This window comes from Acomys russatus, chromosome 24 (assembly GCF_903995435.1).
Source record: "Acomys russatus chromosome 24, mAcoRus1.1, whole genome shotgun sequence".
NCBI lineage: Eukaryota > Metazoa > Chordata > Mammalia > Rodentia > Muridae > Acomys > Acomys russatus.
This window is the reverse complement of record NC_067160.1, coordinates 17,347,050-17,368,113: the sequence shown is the minus strand read 5'-3', so window position 1 is coordinate 17,368,113 and position 21,064 is coordinate 17,347,050. Positions and strand designations below refer to the sequence as shown.

The 21,064-nt window shown below is 42.5% G+C and overlaps 1 protein-coding gene across 1 annotated transcript; it reads left to right on the top strand.

Moving 5' to 3' along the window:
- The first annotated feature begins 1,400 nt into the window (after positions 1–1,400).
- Dhrs9 (dehydrogenase/reductase 9) lies at positions 1,401–21,057 on the top strand. Its single transcript, XM_051166631.1, has 5 exons — positions 1,401–1,602; positions 12,937–13,282; positions 14,084–14,342; positions 17,056–17,219; positions 20,690–21,057. Exons 2-5 carry the CDS (start codon positions 12,970–12,972, stop codon positions 20,911–20,913), a joined length of 960 nt encoding a protein of 319 aa, XP_051022588.1. The 5' UTR covers positions 1,401–1,602; positions 12,937–12,969; the 3' UTR covers positions 20,914–21,057.
- The last annotated feature ends 7 nt before the right edge of the window (positions 21,058–21,064 follow it).

Here is a 21,064-nt window from a genome sequence, read left to right as displayed (position 1 = left end):
TGCTGCTAACAAATGATTCCATTAACTGCCATCTTTGTCAGCACCGAGCTGTGGGGGGGAGGGGCGACAGGGGGGGTTGTTTTAAGTCCACCCCCACCTGCACCTCACATGCCAGGACCCTGACACCGAACTTTTCAATTTAACCCATCAGTACTGAGGGATGAGCCAAGTAGATGGCAGGAACTTCTAAGGATAGTATGCAAATCGGTCTTGACATTTAATTTTTTTTTAAGTCTATTTGGGGAATTTTTTAAAAAACAGAGCCACAGTGAGGAAGATTATTGAGTAAAACTTACGCAGGGATGACCTTTTCCTTGCCCTTTTCCTTCAGCCCTCCAGGACCACCCAGGTGCTTGCTGGCCTCTCCACCGTTCAGATATAATAACCTGCTTATAAGGGGGATTAATTATCATAGCTTTCCTCATATGGAGTTCAGTCCATGATGGTTTTCCCCGAGGCTGCATGTTTATGCCTTTCCTCTGCCTCGCGCACTCTTAGAGGGGAAGAAGTAGTATGTTTGGCATATGTTGGTACCCCAAATATTTATCTGGATAAAGTTGTCTTTTGCCATTATGGAGGAAATACGAACCCCATCCACTTAATTCAAAGAGAAAAAGCTGTGTCTAGACTCCTAAGAGGGGTGGCCTCTTTCACTCGCTTGCTTCAAGTTAAACGGGGGCTATTTTCCAGAAGGAACAGAGCTGGGGAAGGAAGGCAGAGGAAGACAGCATGAAATTAAAAGTAAAACTTCAGTGCCCTTTTGCTTGCCTGCACGGTAGGGAGCAGGGAGGTTTGACAAGCTGGAGGGAGGGTGGGCGGCTGGAGGGAGGGTGGGCAGCTGGAAGGAGGGTGGGCAGCTGGAAGGAGAGTGGGCGGCATCTCATCCCCCACCCTTTGCAGCTTCAGCCAGCACCAAGCAGTGCCAGGCCCACTGGGAGCAGCTCTGGAAAAGGCCAGCTGGAGGTGGGAGAGGCAATTCCTGTTTGCACTTCCAGAGACCTTGTCAAGATGTTCTGTAGTACCTTAAACACAAATTAGGAAACCACAAATTATTCTCAAACCATACTAGCCTAACATTTATTATGTTGACCTTCTTGATCCTAAATGTTAAATTAAAAAAAAAATTTTTTTTTTTTTTAAGTAAAATGATCCATTTCATGCACCAGGCAATTTACAAGGTGCTTCTTTGTCACGTGATTTCAGTTGCCTCATTTAGTCAAGAAAGTGTGAGTTACTGCTCTAGCTAGCTACATTTGATTTGTTTTAAAAAGACAACAAAAGCAAAGAAACAAACAAACAAAAAATACCACTGCTGACTCCTTTAGAAACCTGTGACCTACAATCTTACAATCGCTCCGCCCTCCATCCACTAAGGAGAGGCTTAGTCACTGGTTGGCGTTGCAATGGGTGTGACTCACAGAGCAAAGAGAGAAGCACAGAAGCCTTTGCACATGCAGGTCTCAGAGTTCCGCAGAAGCCCAGGCACCTCGAGAGGACCAGCTTGATCTGAGCAGCACTTCCTTCCCCTGGGCACAGCACGAAGGTGACAGACAGCAGCACAAGTCACCCTTGGCTTCTGCACCCCCAGTCATCTTCTGTGAGGTAACCGATGACTTTGGTCATCTGTCCCTTCACTCATCAGCTCATCCTAAACTGTCCTTGGTTTTCCACTCTCTTACAGAGTGAATCAAGTTGTCTTTCAGCTCTGGTCAACTGTTTTTCTTTAACGTAGTGGTAGTGTGGATATGAAGGGATCAGAGTCCATCTCACACAGAAATGATGTCAGTGTGACCCTGAAACTCTCCAGGGCTAGGACTCTGTGAATATCCGGTAACATCCTGTGGTCACAACTAAATACTCTCTGTTCCTCTCCCTCTCTCCCTCCCTCTCTCCATCCTTCCATCCCTATTTGACAGCTTCTGGGACTCCTGGGACTTAGAAATATTCTGTCTTGGGGCCAGAGAGATGGCTCAGTGGTTAAGAGCGCTGCCTGTTCTTCCAGAGGACCCAGGTTCAATTCCCAGCACCCACATGGCAGCTCACAGTTGTCTATAACTACTGTTACAGATGATTAGGAATGAGAAATTGGTGAGTGCAGAGATCCAAAAGTTGTGGGCATCTTAAGAGTGTCTCAGGGGTAGAACAATTAACTGCCAACAGCGGCCTGGTCTGTTTCTCTACCTGCTTTCCCAATATTATCAGTTTCCATGAACACATGTGGGTGATCACTAAACTGGAAGAGAAAATAATGTTTGGAATGAGGAAAAGATATTTCTCTTTTGAAAATAATGTATTAATTTTTATTTTATGTACATTTGTCTTTGGCCTACATGTGTGAGGAAGGCAGATCCTCTGGAGCTGGAGTTACAGGCAGCTGTGAGCCACCATGTGGTTGCTGGGAGTTGAACCCAGGTCCTCTGGAAGAGAAGCCATTGCTCTTAACCATTAAGCCATCTCCCCAGCCCCAAGAAAGGGTGCTTCTAAAGTGCACACTGGTTACTGGGTTCTGAGTTGTCAAAAAGAAAAAGAAAAGAAACCTGCTCAGATAGTCGTTCCACATTTTATGATAAAGTGGGATTTCAAATACCAAGCCGCTACACACTTGGTTTTTGGGCAGATGGGGGCAATAATCCTGTAAAGCCTCATGAGACTCTCAGCCCCAAGCTAGGGACTGGGTTTTGTTTATCTTAGTGTCACTTGGCACATGTCAAATGCTCTGAAATATCCTTGGCTAGATGAGGCATGAAGTGAGAATGAAGACTTCTTTCATGCATATTTTCACATATGAAAATGGTGCCCAGGTTTTAGAATAAGTTTCAATGTTTAAATATGAAGAAAACTTGTTGCTTCATACATTGCAAGACCCTTATAGCAAATGTCATGTTCTCAAGGGACAGAATTTTAAACACTAGCATTTTCTTCTGGGGTGACTCTAACTGTGGTTGAAAGAATTTTCCTGAGGATTTGAATGCTTTCGCTGAACTGACGCACACACATACTCAAACCTGAACTTTTTTTTTTGAAGCTTTGTGACCATAAATTTTAATAACATACAGCATACAGTTTCTTCCAGCCAGCAATTACTATTTTGTAACCATAACTAAAGAAACTGTAGACTTAACAGTGATTCCTAGTGACAGCTACTGCTGTCAGAAGCCACACAGACAAAACAATAAACCAAAAAGGACCTGGGATGATTAATATTCATTAGCAAAGATGCTCTGGTGAGTTGCTTTAATTTAGCAGTGTTTTCCTTAGACATGAGTGGGTTTGTATGTCTGGAGGGGTAGGTTTGTATGTCTGCTCCTAGCTGCGGGGGAAGCAAACGCGTGTGCTTCTCCCACCACACACTGGGCATGGGGCTGCGCCTCCTGCAGGCACTCCGGTGAAATGTAACTAACGAAGCTTTGCTTCTTCCGGTTGTGGGAGGGAAGTCACCGGTCCAGGATGAAGATTACTGCCTCATCTTGGCTATGTCATCATCATGGTCAGTGTGGTTTTCGCCAGCTTCTCAACAACAAGCAGATTTCGTGTGAGAGTCCTTGGCTCCAATTTTTAATTCATCTCAGGCATTTCAGACTTCCTATTCAAGCGAGTTTACTTCCTTAGCCGTGTGAACTCGTACAACAGGCATCACTGAGAGGCCACTAGGTTTAAAAATAAAATTAGTTCAATAAAGAGTTCTGGGTAGTGAACCATATATGTAATATCTAAATATAAGAAGCACGCATGTTCCAGCGTGGTCATCATTAAGAACTCTTGCATTCCATAAGAAAACTCACAAAACAGTTCAGACAGACATCACTAAATGATTTCCGTTTGACTCATCTTGGTAACAACAACTCAGGTGTTGATTCAGAGACTGCGGCAAATTGAAGGTAAATAAAGATTTATTAAACTCCGTGTGTGTGTGTGTGTGTGTGTGTGTGTGTGTGTGTGTGTGTGTGTGGTGTGTGGTGTGTACATAAAATGAGCCGATCTGGAAGGAACCATTTAGAAAGAGCTTTACTATCTAACAAGGACTTTGAGCATTAGCATCTATTTTTAGCTTATCATCCGTTTCTATGGAAGAGGAAGACAACTGATAAAAGTAAAATCAGAGGAGTTTATTTTAAGTTTCCTACTAAGAAACTTAGGAAGGGAACCCAGAAAGCGGAAGTGGGGACCACTGGTGAGCACAGCGTTTTCTGGCAGCTGCTGGTAGGTGCTTCCTACCCTAATGCTCTGCAAGGCAAATGAAGGCAAGGCGATAATGGTCTCCTTTGGCAGTTCCTTCTGAATCTCTGTTGTATGACAGGGTACTTCCTGATAAAACATTTTCATTCCTCCTGGCAACTGACATGTGTTCTTCTCCCCCACAGCTCTTCCCTCTTTGCAGAAACAGTTTAAGGTTTTCCAAGGGGAAAGTCAGCTCTAAACATCTTTTTTACTAAATGTTCTAATTTGTGATGTGCGACTCGTCTCCCCAGAGAGCATGACGATTAAGTGAGATCTTATTGTGAGATTCGTGAGATAGGATCCTGAACTTCTTCATTATCTGAACTGGAAGTGGCAGCATTGCATTATGGTCTTTGTCGTTTTCTCCCTTGGTCCTAGAGTTCAGAGATCAGTTCAAGAATTCTCAGGGCTGGTGCAGACACTGAGTGATGTGCTGATAAGGAGGATGCTAACTTCCCTCACTTCCTTCTGTTCTGCCTGTTGCTCTTTGGCCTAGGGTCCACCATCACACATCGCACCAGGGTGCTAGAGAAGTGAGCCCAGTGGGGATGCAGGCAGCCTGGGTGGGGTCAGAATCACCCCAGGATCAGAGCTTGTACCTTGAAACAACTGGCCTATATTTCTGAATTTGCTTCTTCTATATAGAGATTTGTTTATTTATTTTGGGGTTTTGAGATAGGAGCTCACTAAGTTGCCCAGGCTAGCCTCACTCTCCTATCTTTACCCTCCAAGTGCCGAGATTATAGACATGAGTTACCACACCCAAAACAAAAGGAAATAATTTTATTTTGAAGTTTAAGATAACTATTTACAGGTCCCGGCAACTGCCTACAACAGCATTTCTTAAATGTTTCTCACTTGTGGTGCCTTTGCACTCAAAACAGGCAGATTTTTTTTAGCCCCAAATCTATAACATAGGCAATACAAAGCAAATATTTACAAACAAATCATAAATTTATTTTGAAGTAGTTTTCATGGATACACGTGATTCTTACCAATGATTGAAGATGAAAACAAATTTACATACTGATGAAAAATGTGCTGGGTTACTTTTAAAAAAAATAAAATATGTATTAGCTGAAATCTTGATACTGCAGGGCACGACATCTTTGACGTTTTTTTCCGAGTTGACTGATACTTTGATGTTTGATTGTTAATACTGAGAGTGCCATTTGGCATAAGTATGTAGTGCAAAAATAACAGAAATTTCTTGAGGCAACTTTGGAATTGTTGAAAAGTTTGTCCTAACCGCAAGCCCAAATTCATTCCATGAGTTGTTGGTTGGTTGGTTGGTTTTTTGTTAGTTTTTTGTTTTGTTTTGTTTTGTTTTTTAAATGAAACTCAGGTCAACAATTCAAGCAGTAATTTTTTTTTTAAGGATTTGCTTATTTTATTTTTATGTGTCTGAGTGTTTTCCCTGGACGTATATATGAATGCCCTTGGAGGTCAGGTGGTGCTGGATAATCAGAAAGTAGACTGCTAGTATGCGGGTGCTGGGGACCAAATCTATGTCCTCTACAGAAACAGCAAGTGCTCTTAACCACCAAGCCACCTCTCTGGCCCTTCCGTGTGTTCTATAATCGAGTGCTCTATCACAATACAGTCCAAAGACATACCATGAGGAAGAATGACCATCACAAAACAGTAAGCCCTTGCTATCAGCAGTTTAACTATTGCGTTCTAAAGAACAGAACAGTCTGCAAATACTGCAAATCTTCACATACAATAGATTCGAATCTGAGCCAAGGTGTTTTAGGCAGCATTGGCTGGCACTGCCTGCATAAGGCAAAGTGTGTTCAGAACCATGCTGCAGTGAAGTCATTTAATGCCACAAGGACAAGTCCTGCATGAACCTTGGATCCATTATGTTTGGGATTGAAATAATTTGTGGTCATTGCTCATTCAAAAACCTTTTATTGTTTTTTTTTCTTTTCTTTTCTTTTTGAAATCCCACATTCTGCTACATGAGCCTATATCCACAATCCAAAAAGCTGTGGCCTTCAATTAACCACAGTTGTTACTCACATTTGTGCCTGACTTTCTTGAATGGAAATCTGAGGACTGTGGATTCCCTGGGAGCATTTGCTAAATTCTAGAGTTAGTTTGCTACCAAGTGCAAGTTGTCATAGCCCCCAACTCAAAAGGCTCAGCCAGGATCTAGGCCTTACAAATGCTGTGAGTGCTAGTGTGAGGTGCTGTGTATAAGTTGGTCTGTTGGACACCTTCTGTCCTCATAATAAGAAAAGTAGATTTTTTTTTTTAAATTGACAAAGATAGTGCTTGCCAAAGCAGGCTATGAGCAATTTTATAAGCAACAAAACCTCTCTGTTAAAGCCACAAAAAATATAAATGCTCATCAAGGAAATGTCACTAAGATAGTAAGGACTCAGTTTCCAGGTAGTGGTCCTGGGTACAGTGACACTCGAGAGGAATCTCCAGGCCAGCAGTTCTCAAGGTCAAGCAATTTTGTCCCCAAGGGGCCTTTGGCACTATCAGACACATCAGAAGTGTTACTCTAGTGAGTAGAGGCCAAGGGTGCTGGTAAGCGCGCTACAATACGCTAGCCAGACTTCACATTATTAATTATGGAGTCCAAACTAGCAAAAGGGCTTGATTGGAAAGCCCATGCTTACATCCAAGCAACAGGCAGAGCAGCCCTTTCATCCACAGAAGGTGCAACAAGCACTAAGCCAAGTTAGCTTCACCATCACTCTTCTACCACTTGGAAAGGTTCAGAAGACATGAGGAAATTGCTCCAGGTTCTTTATGGTCCAAACTCCTGCTCTACTGCTTGGAGCCAAGCGATCTGCATGCTTGGTTAAACAGTCTGTTGTGAGACAAATGGAAAGACATAGCTGACAAACAACTAAAGCAACTGAGGTCAGTGCCTTCCTGCTAAGAAGGGCACTGCAGAGAAGTGACCAGAGTTCGTGGAAGGGTGGTTTAGGTGTCCTGCTGTGGTTATTCATTTACTTGTCAGGTGACTGTCAATCCCTTTCCATATACAGGTCATGGTCCCGAAAGCCCTGACCGGAGATTGTTGTTCTCCGGATGTCTCTTGGCTAAAGTACTTCTAGGGGTCAAAGATACATGTTGGTTTGCAGCTGACCTGGTCCAATGACCTAGAAGAATGCAAAATGCAGAGACTAAAGAAGAGCTACCGCAGAGGCAAGTGGATCGCTGTGAGTTCGAGGCCAACCTGGTCTACAGAGCGAGTCCAGGATAGCCAAGGCGACACAGAGAAACCCTGCCTTGAAAGCCTAAAAAGAGGAGGAGGAGGAGGAGGAGAAGAAGAAGAACTAACATTATTATAGACAATAACAAGGACAGGTTTCACAAAACAAATATCCTCTAGAAGTCTCTAGAACTCAAGCATTTAGGCTGGGACACCAACCTCTGTAATGACCATCAGTCCAGAAGGGCTGATAGCACTTTTTCACAGGGGTGCATCCTCAATGACTAAAAGTTTCTCTCTGTTTCTTGTCGCCAGGGAAAACTGTGTTTGTTTAGGGAGGAGTTTCATGGGAAGTGGAAGAGATGAGGCAGAGAGAGAGAGCTGCTTAGGTTTGAGGTTTTTGTTTCCTCCAGTGGTGGTAAAGATAGGCTTTCCAAAGGACAGAAGGCAGGCGATGCAGGATGCCAGGTGACTCCAAAATCCCGGCATTATGTTTTGTGCATAGACCCCCAAAGCAGTTCAATGAAGTCTTTGTGGGGAAGGGAGGAGCTTCAATTTTCATTTTGCAAATTGTTACTTTGTTGTTTTGAAATGTAGGCATTTCACCAGTCATTCTTAGAGGAGAGCTTGACTCTGGGGCCCTCTCACATGTGTGCCTCCGAAGCTGTGGGGTCTCAGTATATAAGTCGGCACCGTGCTTGCACATGACCTGTGCACCTTTGTGTATACATTAAATCACCTCTAGACCACTTGTAATTCCTAGTGTGTGAACACTGGTAGATAGTTACATTGTTGCTCAGGGAAAGGAACAATGAAAAAGTCTGTGTGTGCTCAGCAGAGAGTCAGTTTATAAAACTACCCAATCCCGCACTTGATTGAATCTGTGGGTGTAGTTTCACACTTACAGAAAACTTAAAAAATGGTCAATCTGGAGGCTCTAAGTGCTAGTATTTTATTGTGTTCTTATTCTCATATTTTTAATATATATACACTAGAGTTTTTGTTTATTTACATATTTTATTTTCTAAACTTTATATTTTGTTTTGTATTGGATTTGTGTTTGTTTGTTTTGCTTTTGAAACAAGGTTTACTATGTAGCTTGCAGCGCCTGCGCTGCTAGTCTAGGCTACGGCCAGGGTCTGCAGATTGACGTGCTAAGAGAATGCCGTCTGTTGGGAGTAACAGAGCTGCTTATATAGGGGAGGAACCAGCAATCAAACAGCACTGTGGAAAGTCCCCAAGAGGGAGCAAACCAAGGGCCAAATGAGACTCAAAACAAGGAAAATGAGGGCAACAGGTAGAGCACAATGTTTCAACTGCAGACAAAAACAAGTAAAGTTTCAACTGCAGACAAAAACAAGAAAAGGTCAGTACCAGCACAGCTGCAATTCCCCACAGTAGCTCTGGTTGGCCTGAAATTTACTATGTAGACCAGGCTGGCCTCAAACTCACAGAGTTCTATCTGCCTGTGTCTTTCTCCTAAATGCTGGGATTAAAGACCTCTACCCCATGCCCAGCCTGAACATTTTGAAAGCAAGTTTTATCTACCATACACCTTAATCTTTGGATATTCAATATAAATTATTGAAAAAGCAGGGTATTTTCCACAATATAATTTTCAAAATAAAATATATCGAACTTAGAGGTTTTTTTTAATTTCACTAGTTGATGTAATAATGTTATTTCTGAGAAAAGAAAACTTGTTTACCAGCCTGTCATCACATATTCCATTTAATCCTCTTGTCTCTTCAGCATCTTTGGTTCTCTTTTTCCTTCATATCGGTGTATCTAAAGGGCACAAGGCACGTGTTCTGTAGAACTGGGAGCTGGTTTTCCACACAGGATTAGCTGGGATGTGAGCAGAGGGCGCTGCTCTGTCCTTCCTGGTGTGTCAACCAAGAGGCACATGGTGCTGGTTTGCTCCATGACTAAGAATACTTCATTAAAGTGGGCTCTCAGATTTCTTCACTGTGAAATCACTATTACTCTCATTTTAATTAAAATCATCTTTGGGGAGCATCCTTTGATATTCCATGTTGTCATTCCAAACTCCATTGATAATTCTTGCCTGAGACAATTGTTAACGTGTCAGCTGCTAATATTGATTTTCCTACTGCATCCTTCTTTGACACTTATTAGTTGTCATGGCTTCTTTTTCCGTATATCGCTGCTTACTGATGTTCATCAAAACGACTGTGTTCATTCATATCATAGTCAGTGACTTAAGGACCCATTATGCTCATTTCTTTTGATGCTCAGATTGTGTCATACTTGGTGAGTAAAGACCTTTCCAATTGACTTTTGTGTGTCAAGAGCAGCATCCTTCGAGCCCTTCCTTTCTTTGTAGGATAGGACACTCCAGGATTATTTTATATTTCCCCAGACTAATTTAACCCATGATTTAGCTTCTCCAAAGATGATACTATTGAGCACATGGGCTCTAGGGCCATGATCTATTCGTTGTTTTTAGGTTTTCCTTATACTTTTTTAGGTAGATCTAAGTAGATAGCTGTTCATTTATTTATTTATTTATCTACTTATACATATGCATGCTGTGTCTTTCCTCTCATTCAATTCCACAGGGCCTTGGCCAGCATCTCTCTTCCTTCCATCTTTGCAGTTCTTCTCTTTGACAGTGTAAAACCTGACATATGTCAACCATATGTAGTTACTCATTTCCTCAGTCAAGTGATTTAAGGTTTGAGGATTATCTGTTGTCTAGTTATGGTGAAGGCATAGACTTAATGTAATTTTTCTTGTTCTTGTTAAAATCCGTGTATTTGGGGCAAAGGTATTCTAGGAAATTTGATTTATGTGACTGTCATAACCAGTCTGTAAGAGTAAATACTTTTCAATACATGGATTAAAATACATAGACTTTTAAAGGAAGCCTAGTGTGATGAGATACCCTAAAGATATTTAAAATATTGTCTTTCACTGACACATTCATAGCACCACAATAGCAGAATGACAATCATGTCTTTAAGCCCCCTCATTAAGGAGACAGAGACAGGCTGATCTCCGTGAGTTCAAGGCCAGCCTGGACTATGCAGCAAGTTTCAACAGCCAGGGCTACATAATAGGAACCTGTCTCAACAACAACAACAAAAAAAAGATGTTATAAGAAGTAACAACAGCAATACAACATAAACATACTGTGGCTGTAATTGATAACAAAGTTTCATGTGCTACAAATACTGCGGAAGGGTGTGGCTGGTTTCGTAACTGAAAGATGTGTTAAGTTTCAGTAACAGATTAGAAAGAAATGTCTAGACTCTCTTCCCTTCTCGGTGGATTATTCCTTGAATTCTGCACACGATCCATCTCCAAGTTCTACAGAAACCCCAAGGAGGCTTTCCTTGACATCCTAACCCTCCATCCATCCCAACTCAAGCCTCTTGTGTCCTGTAACTCATATCACCACAGGACTAGCACCCACCATCCTCATGGCCCCCAGCCTCCCAATCCCCCTGGGAACCTGCCAGTCTATATATGTGAACACAGGAGAGCGGGGGGGGGGGGGGGGGGGAGATGGTAAAAGAAATAGCTCCTTCTGGTATCAGAGGTTGTTTTGGTCCAGGGACTTTTAGCCTTGCCTTTCAGCAGCCTTGGCAAGGTCCCCATGTTTACTCTAATAGCTCAGCCTGGACACTGCTCAGCCCGGTAGCCAGGGAGCTCAGGGGTCCCAGTTCTCTCCCATGGGAAGGCATAGTGCTCTGGGACACAGTGACCTTGGCAAATCACCTTGTGTCTTTGAACTCGTTTCATCTTCTATAAGTAAGGCAAGTCATGCTCTCCACGAGGCTAGAGAGAAAACCAAATGAGACTGTGTGCAAATCCCCAGTGGAGAAGCCTTGGCCAAGGTGGGCGGTGACCTCACAGTTTACTCCTCTCCATTCTGCCCCTGGCAAAGCTGACAACAGGAGAGGTCACTTCCTCTGTTGGAGGGACATTACAATCCACAAATGGTTTCTTTTTTTTTTTTTTTACAATAAAATTAGACATTTTAATATGAAATAACTATCAAAGGAAGACTTAAGCAAAACACTATATCTAATTGGATTTACAAATAGGATATGTCATTAAAAATCCCTAAATATGTAATTTTATGAGTGCTTTTGCATCTCCCCATAGTTACACATTTTACATTATTATGTATTGGAGAAACAGAAACCCTGCTGCATGGACGTTTATATGCAACATAGAGTTATAGAAATTAAGTATGTTTACATACTTGAAATACTGTCCATGAAATACTGAGTCAAATTTAATAGCCATTACTTTAAGAGAGGGTTAAGGAGAAAAAAAGAGAGGAAAAAGCATTTTAGTAGCCATAAACAGGCACGATTCTGGAACCACCCACAGCTCTGCACTTCAGTCTGTGTCTATTGGTTTCTTCTGCAAAGTATTTGAGGCCTGTGTAATTCTACAAGAGAGTGGATCAAGGACAAAGACATGGTTTGGGGCTGGAGAGATGCTGCTAAGACCATGTGGAGGACCTCAGTTCTGTTTCCAGCATCCACATCAGGCTGCTGGCAATCACCTGCACCTGTAGCTTAAGGGATCCTGTTCTCTCTTCTGGCCTCTGAAGACACCTACACTCCAGTGCACTTCACACACACACACACACACACACACACACACACACACACACACTATTAAGAAATGCATAAATGTGCCGGGCGTGGTGGCGCACACCTTTAATCCCAGCACTCAGGAGGCAGAAGCAGGTGGATCGCTGTGAGTTCGAGGCCAGCCTGGTCTACAAAGCGACTCCAGGACAGCCAAGGTTACACAGAGAAACCCTGTCTCGAAAAACCAAAAAAAAAAAAAAAAAAAAGCATAAATGTAAAAAATGAATAATGTGTGGATATGGCAAGGAACTTTCTAGGCCTCAAGGCTGTGGGGAAGAAAGAGGGCTCGTTGCAAAGGTGATGTTCTTGCTGGCTCCTCTTCCCTACGTTGACTTAGGAGTGAATGCTGTTCCTGTGTGACCCTTCTACAGGGGTTGCCTAGGACCATCAGAAACAGGTATTTACATTACAGTTTCTAACAGTAGCAAAAGTGACAGTTATGATGTAGCAACAACAATAATGTTGTGGTTGTGGTCACCACAACATGAGGAACTGTATTAAAGGGTCGCAGCACCAGGAAGGTTGAGAACCACCACTCTAGAAGATTCTGATCCTGTTCTGCTCTCAGCTTTCACTGAGTGATGGGATGTAAGATTTTACGCTGTCTCTCAGATGGATGAGTTCATGTGTGAGGCTGATCTCACTACTCTATGCGACCCTGGTGGGTCCTTTGACCCAGTGGCCTGTGTCAGTTTTGCCCCCACTCTCATTTCTTTTCATCTGCATTTTTCTGAATTCTGCTTGGTTGGTTTGGCATTCCGACAAGCAACTAAAAAATTCATTTTAATATCTGATTTGTCTACTCAAATTCATTTAAATGTCTCACATTCATCAACATGTGGTTGTTCTAATTTGAATTTTCTTTCTAATTTTGGACATCCCAGACACCATCTTCTATTGTACGTGAAGGAAGTGTCCCTGTCACATACAGGAAAAAGGAAAATGTTTATTTGGGTGTTGGCCCTCCTATTCCTCTGTGCTTTTTTATGGACATACAAAGGGCAACTGAAGATAGCAGACATCACTGACAAGTACATTTTCATCACTGGCTGTGACACGGGCTTTGGAAACTTAGCAGCCAGAACTTTTGATAAAAAGGGGTTCCATGTCATTGCTGCCTGCCTTACTGAGTCTGGATCAACTGCTTTGAAGGCAAAAACCTCAGCGAGACTTCACACAGTGCTGCTGGATGTCACGGACCCAGAGAACGTCAAGAAGACTGCCCAGTGGGTGAAGAGCCATGTAGGAGAGAACGGTAAGAGATGAGAGAGGTGGAGGTAGGGAGGTTGGGAGTCTTGGAACTGACCTAGGGATGTGAGGACAAGGGTCCTTAAGGAGTCCAACTTGTCCAGTGAGCGTTAGGCATCTCCTCCACTGTGGACTGTGTTAGACAGCCGCACTCTGAACTGGGAACATTTCCTTAGCTTTGAATATTGAAATTCTCTGATAGAAGACACCACAGTCCATAAAAGAGAAAAGCAAATGTGTGTGCTTCAATAAGATCTTTAGGTCTGAGCTTCTGAACCTCAAATACAGTGGTTTAGTAAAGCCTCCAGGCAAATTCTGGTGCCTGAGTTCCAACACCTTTAGCAATATTATGTATTTCCAATCAGGAAACAGCCAAGTGGATGGCTTATTTTTCTAGCAAAATTCAGCATGAAGTAGACTCATATCACGTCTCTACCCATACAGAATAGTTTATAAATATACCCTGGCTGCACCATCTTGCAAGGCAGGAAAGTGGACCAATTTGCTCTACATCTGAGTTGAGAATTCAGAAAGTCTGCCTCAAAAAGCATTAAAAAAAAAAAATCATTGGAAGCAGGAATAGAATAGCAGTGAGACTGAATTCCAATAACTAAATATGAACGATTTCAGCTTAGTCTCCCACTCTGTCGGCTACCACTTCCACCAAAGTGCAAAAACATTGCAAAGCAGGAGTGGCTACAAAGAGGAAATAGCACCATTGTATAAAGAAACACCTGTATATCCATCAGAGAGGCCCCGTAGAAATGGCGTTTTCCACCACGTCTCCTCCTCTCCCTCTCTGCGCCAGGTCTCTGGGGTCTGATCAACAATGCTGGTGTCCTTGGCGTGCTGGCTCCCACCGACTGGCTCACAGTGGATGACTACAGAGAACCCGTTGAAGTCAACCTGTTTGGACTCATTGACGTGACACTAAACATGCTTCCGCTGGTCAAAAAAGCCCGAGGGCGTGTCATTAATGTCTCCAGCATCGGGGGCCGGCTTGCATTTGGTGGAGGGGGCTACACTCCATCCAAATATGCAGTGGAAGGTTTTAATGACAGCTTGAGGTAAGGTGAATTGATTGGCTGAGAGTGTAATTGCTGCTAACATGTATGTGAGGTACCCTTTTTAGCACTTTAAAATATTTCCATTTGCCCAGGGTTCCACAGCTGATAAGAGGTAGAACTGAGATTTGAGCCCAAGTCCATGTTGAGTCTAACTCTTCTTGTTTTTGTATTAGTGTATGATGCCCATAGTGGGGTGACTTTACAGTCAACAGGTCAATTTGCCAAACAGAGGGTCATCCAGGGTCCGTCTCCCTCTGTTGTTATTCCTAGCAGTTGCTAATGGAACAGTACCCATTTATTTAAGCCTCCAGCAGAAAAGCGTTAGGACCCAATGGCTGCCCAACACACTCCAGCTGGGCTTTGTAGTTGTATCCAGCAGGAAGCAGATGCTTGATTCATCTCACCTGAAACCAGAATTTGTGGCCATCAGCTCAAAGCCCATAAGTACTTTCTCATCAAGGTTCTGCAAAGAAATGGTAAAAAAAAATCAAAAATGTGGCATGAAGAGTCAGGGAAGTTTCTAGAACTTGGAAACCCCGAGGCTGACAGCTCCAGCGAGCAGATGAAATAACCAGTATGGACACCGCATGAGGAATTACTAGTCCCACTCCTTGTGCTCACACTCCTGATTATAATAGACTGTATCTGCCAGATGCTGGGTACACTTAATGCAGGCGAGCCTTCTGGGACGTAGTGCAAGCAGAAAGGACTGAAGAAGTAAATGGAAGTTAAGTCAGTTGAGTCATATTGAGACAAGCAAGAGCAAAGACAAAATTGATATTGGCTTACCTTTAATCCTCCCATTTATTTGTGCAATTAGTGTTTATTAAAGGCATATGTTAGAGTTCACATACGTACCACAGATCCAGAAGCAGCTTACTAATGAAAAGGATAGACGATCTCACTGAGGCTAATAAAGGCTGAGAGCTCCATTCTACCATGTGAACTAGTTGCCAAGTCTGAGTCTCCTAAGAAAAAGTACAATGAAGTTCTTCCAAGTTCTTCCAAGACATCAACGTGATGTTGGATAGCCCGGAGGACTTGATGAAGATGCATATTTGGATGAGGATGGGTCTAGGATGTGATGGAGTGCTTGCTTTTCTACAGCATTAGCAGATGTTCAGGATCATCACACTTGGAGTAACACTGTCATGGCAACCTCCCCTCAGTCTCAGCTGATCTTTTGTCCCATTCTGTATGCATCCATATCGTAATAACATGCAAGCATTTAAAATGGTATTTCGTCTGCAGGGTTTGCAGAATATGTCGGGTGGCTATACGCTGTCTGAAAGGAATCAACAGAAAGTGTTTATGTCTTTAGGAACCGAAGAACGTGTTTTTGACATGGAATTATGCATGCAGCCTAGTCCAGTGGCTGTTCCAGGATGTCTACATACAGAGAGAAGAATTGAGGGACAACAGTCCAACAGAGAGAGGACTAGGACTCTAAAGCTGTGTTGGTTTCATGCAGACTTCACTTCCGTCATAAGCTTAGCACAGTGGCCTGTCTCCTGTCCCTATGCCATCGTCACACAAGTACATAAGGAAAGAGTCCTTCTCAAATAACTCTTTGGAGCTGCTGCTGTCTCCCAGATCCAATAGACATCAGCTAACAGATGAATAGAATATAATTATGTTGAAAAATAACATTTAAGATTTTAATGTAATATGCCTTTCAACATCCATCAGGGTCAAGCTAACTCATATTGCCACCAAAATATACTTCGAATTGTGTACTAATATTGTTGCTAGAAAGCAAAATCTGAAAATAATTGAATTACATTTTAGAGCAAGAGCTTATTTTTAAAAATCATATTGTGAGGACTGAGGTGTAACTTCGTGGCCGAGCTCTCGCCTACAGGGTTCTGGCTTCAAGCCTCAGTATGAGTAAGACGTCTATGGAGTAAGTAATTGCCTCTTTATGCATTCCTAGAGCAACAATACATTAAGTTTAGGAAATAGTTATCATGAACTGCTGTGCAGTATGCTGTTTGGTTGAAAGAAAGGGCATAACAACATCTCAAACCTGTGACTCAGTAAATATGTAGGCTTGAAACTGTCCGTAGCGATGTGAAGGAAAGGCTTGCCAGGAAGCACCCGGGATCAGGGTGGCATGCCAGGAATCGTGGTACTAGACCTTCTAGCATCTTCGGTCATGTTGCAAATTCACATTCCAAAACTCAAGGTAAACCTCTCCTTTCAACCAGCCACTGTCCATTTCACTGTCAGGTACGTTCAATATGGAGACGAAAATAGCCTTAACCTAAATGCTTATCACTTTAACCAGAAGAAAGTGGCTTAAGGAGACAAACGCCGAGGAGTGTGGGGCTATTGGCAAAGTTGCTCCTCCCACATCCGGTTCCTGCTCTACGGTTCAGCCTCACTTGACCACCTTGAACTCCAGTTTCTTCATCTTCAAAGTGACAGGGCAGAACAAGATGTTTGCTGACAACATAGCCAGTCTGTGATTCTCTGAAAAGATTTATGAGAAACTAGTTAAAAGAGTAGCTAACACTCTCCAAAGAAACGTGACTGAAACAACAAACAAACAACAACAACAACAAAACCATTAAGACTATAAAAGACAGAGGAATTGACTTCAGAATGTTTGCCTGGAATGAATTAAACCCTAGACCAGACCCACATCTCAATGAAAGCTTTTTTTTTTTTTAATTAAAAAAAAAAAAAAAGTTGTCAACTGTTCTTTTTACAGGCGGGACATGAAAGCTTTTGGAGTGCACGTCTCATGCATTGAACCAGGGCTGTTCAAAACAAACCTGTCAGACCCAGTGAAGGCAACCGAAAAAAAACTCGCCATTTGGAAACATCTGTCTCCAGACATCAAACAACAATATGGAGAGGGCTACATTGAAAAGAGTGAGTTTGGGGGGTAGATGCAGTGTCTTCTGGGATTCGCTGTCTTGGTGGCATGAAGGAATCGTATACACGGAGATCGGGGGGGCTTTTATTTGGGGAGTAAGTCCGGTGTCACCTCTGGCATCTCTGAGTGACTATGAACGGTTACTAAGAAGCTAACACACGCCGAGCTTTACCGCTAAGCATTTCCGAATTACATCATTTATGCCCCAAAAGAAGTTCCTGGAGTAGTGAACAGGGGCTTTGCAGGGTAAAATGCCCTTTCCAAGGTGGCCGGCATCTCCCGGTCGTGCCAGGGTCTGAAGCCAGCAGCCTGGCTCTCAGCATCTTCACCTCTGTACACCCTTCCTCTTAATACTAAACACAAGCCACTCATTCGGCATTGCGCAGGGCTCTGTGGAGGTGACAAATGATAGAAAGACTCAGACTGTGACCCTTTTACTGTGCTATATATAGCTGACAACTAAAGAATAACCAAGGAAAACCGTAGGACAAGGAGACTGTACATCATCCAGAAAACAGATCCTCGTTAGGGCAACCCAGAGAGCCAGAAGTGATGCCAATGGTGTGTAGTCTCTAATTGCCCAGGGAATGCAGAGCCGGAAAGGGGCTCCGCCCATACAGGTCTGAATACGGCTTTAAAATCCAGGAACGGGTTATTTGGGTGGAGGAAACTGTCAGGGTCAGGAACACATGGAAAGGAAGTGGAAGAGGAGGTAAAATGAGTCAGAAGGCTGAGTCAAGAGGAGAGACTAATAATAAAGACTACACAGTGGTGACTAATACTGCGAACATTTACAACGTGCTTGTCACCGTCCTAAGTGCCTCACACGCCCACTTTCAATTATAATCCCTGAGCTCTATGGAGTAGCTGCTAGTCTCTCCTTTGTTTTATAGAAATAGAGACATAGAGTAATGGCAGGCCTGAATTTGTGCAGCTAGACAGGAACCCAGCGCAACTGTGCCATGCGTTCTTGGGCAGTCCAGTACAAAAGTAGCAATGCAGTCAACACTTGAGTCAAAGCTCCTGCCTTAGGACTTCTCTCCCACCGCCAGCTTTCTGAACCTGCAGTGTTGTTTACTTGATGTCCCTCAAACACCGAGCTCTTGTCCTTCTTCAGAGGTACAAGGTCCTGCCTCCATGTTACACTATCCCTCTGATAAGGTTCAAGGTCAGCAGTTTGAGTGGAGACCCAGGACTCAAATGAGAAGCACCTATATGGAAGATTTCAAAATGATTCCCAACTGCCACCCCCCACCTCAGTATGCTACACACACAAGCAAAAGGCTGATGAAGGTTTTAACTAGAATACTTGATTGACAAACTTTCCAAAGAGTGCCTCTTGGTGAGCTTAGAGCCACCACCCCCCATTAGAAGCTGTGTTTCTTGCACTCGGACTCTAAGGGTTTTGTGTAGGCCAAAGGTAAAAGACTGACCTTAACCCTGTTAGACTTCATACTTCAGAGACAAAGCCCTGCATGTAAAAGAGATTTCCTGTATTAGATAATGATGTTGATACTGATAGTACCTATGACTGTAGCACAAAATTCCATCCAGAATTTTTCTATTTTGGTACATAACCATTGTACATGTCTACAAGGCATAGTGTGATATAAATACTAACAGTAATAAACAGATCAAAATAGCTGACATAGTGATTTTTCTCAAATATTTATAATTTCTTTCGGTTGAAAACATTCAAAATTTTCTCGAGCATTGAGCCCAATTTTATACTAACTTGTCATATTAAATAGTAAATAAGTATTTTCAAGTCAGAATTTAGAAATGAGCCAGACTTACAGTCTCAATGCTGACCATAAATTTAAGGTCACCTTTCTTTGTTTCCCAGGTGGAACGTAACATAAACTAGTCTTTAACACGTACTACATTCTTTGAACAACTTGTGGCTACTTAGCAAATAACATTATCGCTCACTGGGTTCCTTAAACAATTGGGAGCCCAAGACCTAACATGGTAGGTTTTCCCCTCAGAAGACACATTTCAGGTATGTTTGAAAGCATATGAATTTCATATTGGAAGTTCTACTTTGCATTTTTCAAGGAAGCCTCATACCAGTTTCATAGTTGCTGTTTTAATTTACATTTTCAGCAACTACATACACAGGATCTCTCTCCTCAGCATCCTAGTCAACACTTCTTATCTTTTGTCTCATCGTCACTCTGAAGGTCCAATATAATATCTTACAGTGGGATAAATTTGAGCACTAGAGCAATTCATGCACTGTAGCTAATACACACACACACACACACACACACACACACACACACACACACACACACAAACTGGCCCTGTTTATGGCCTCTTGAGAAACGTCTGTTAGGTCCTTTTCATGTTTTAGAAATCAGATTGTTCATTTTTTCTATTGAATTGTTTGAGTTTCCTTTCTATTTCTTTTTTGATATTAACCCCTTATCAATGTATGCTTTGCAAACAATTTTTTCCATTCTATGAGTTGTCCCTTTGCTCTTTAGCTGCCTCCTTTGATGCACAGGAGACTGTTAGTCTCGCGCAGCCTTGTCTATCTATTCTACCTTTTGTGGTCTACGCTGTACGCATCAAAACTTATTGCTTGGTTCAATTCCAAAAAGCTTTTACTCAGCGTTTTACAGTATTGGGTTCTACTTTCAATTCAAGTCTTTCATCTGTTCAGAGTTGACTTTTATATTTAGGGTGAGGTAAGGTTCCAATTTCATTCTCCTGCTTGTGGATGGATAGTTTTTCCAACACTTTTTTTTTTTTTTTTTTAATTGAAGACTCCAGGGCTCCAAATTATCCCCAATCCCTTGTGAATTTACTTGCCTCTCCGGTGGAATCTTAGGTCATGGCTCAAACATTTCATTTGCCCAACAACTGGGAGACATTTAACTTCTGATTCAGGACAAAATCTTAGAGATATGGTGTGTGAGTACCCTCTCCATCCTCATATGCACACACGCACAGTCATGAACAAGAATATGTACATAATCATATTTCCTATAACACAGTACTATCTGGGATGGATTGGGAATCAAACTCATGACTTCCTAGAGGCAAGGACCTCATGAATTCTATACAGCATCCTTTCCCCACTACCTTTAGAGAAATAATACTCAAAGTTCTCAGACCAGCAGCATCACTTGAAAACATGTAATAAAAAGAAATGCTAAGACTTCACACCGTACCTTCTGGCTCAGGGATTCTGTACGTAGAACCCAGATGTTTGGGTTTTAATAAGCACTGTAGGAGATTTTGCTGCCCACCCAAGTTTCAGATAAGACCATCTGGCCTAAAGAAGACACTGTCGCATCCTTTTATGGAGAATGGAAAAACCATTCCAGTGAGCCTCAATGATAATGGAAAATTCAAAGTAAAGTCCCTGTTATGTGTCTTCCTGTTTGCACCCTAGCCTCCCACTCTGCTTCTCCTTTTCTGCCTAAGAATAAACATATTTTTGTCTCTTTTTTAATAGGTCTACACAAACTGAAAAACAATGCATCATCAGTGAACTTGGACCTCTCTCTAGTGGTAGAGTGTATGGACCATGCTCTAACAAGTGTCTTCCCCAAGACTCGATATACCGCTGGGAGAGATGCCAAGACATTTTGGATACCTCTGTCTCACATGCCAGCGGTTTTACAGGACTTTCTATTGTTGAAACAGAAGGTAGAGCTGGCAAATCCCAAAGCCGTGTGACTCAACTGACCACAAATACCTGCCCCAGTCTTTGAGGCTGGCTGATTTCAGAGACTTTATCATCTCAAGTCCATTCTTCACCAGCCCCAACTTGGACTCAGTTAGACCATGTTTCTGTTTATAAAAGAGGGAATTCCAGGGTCCCTTCTTC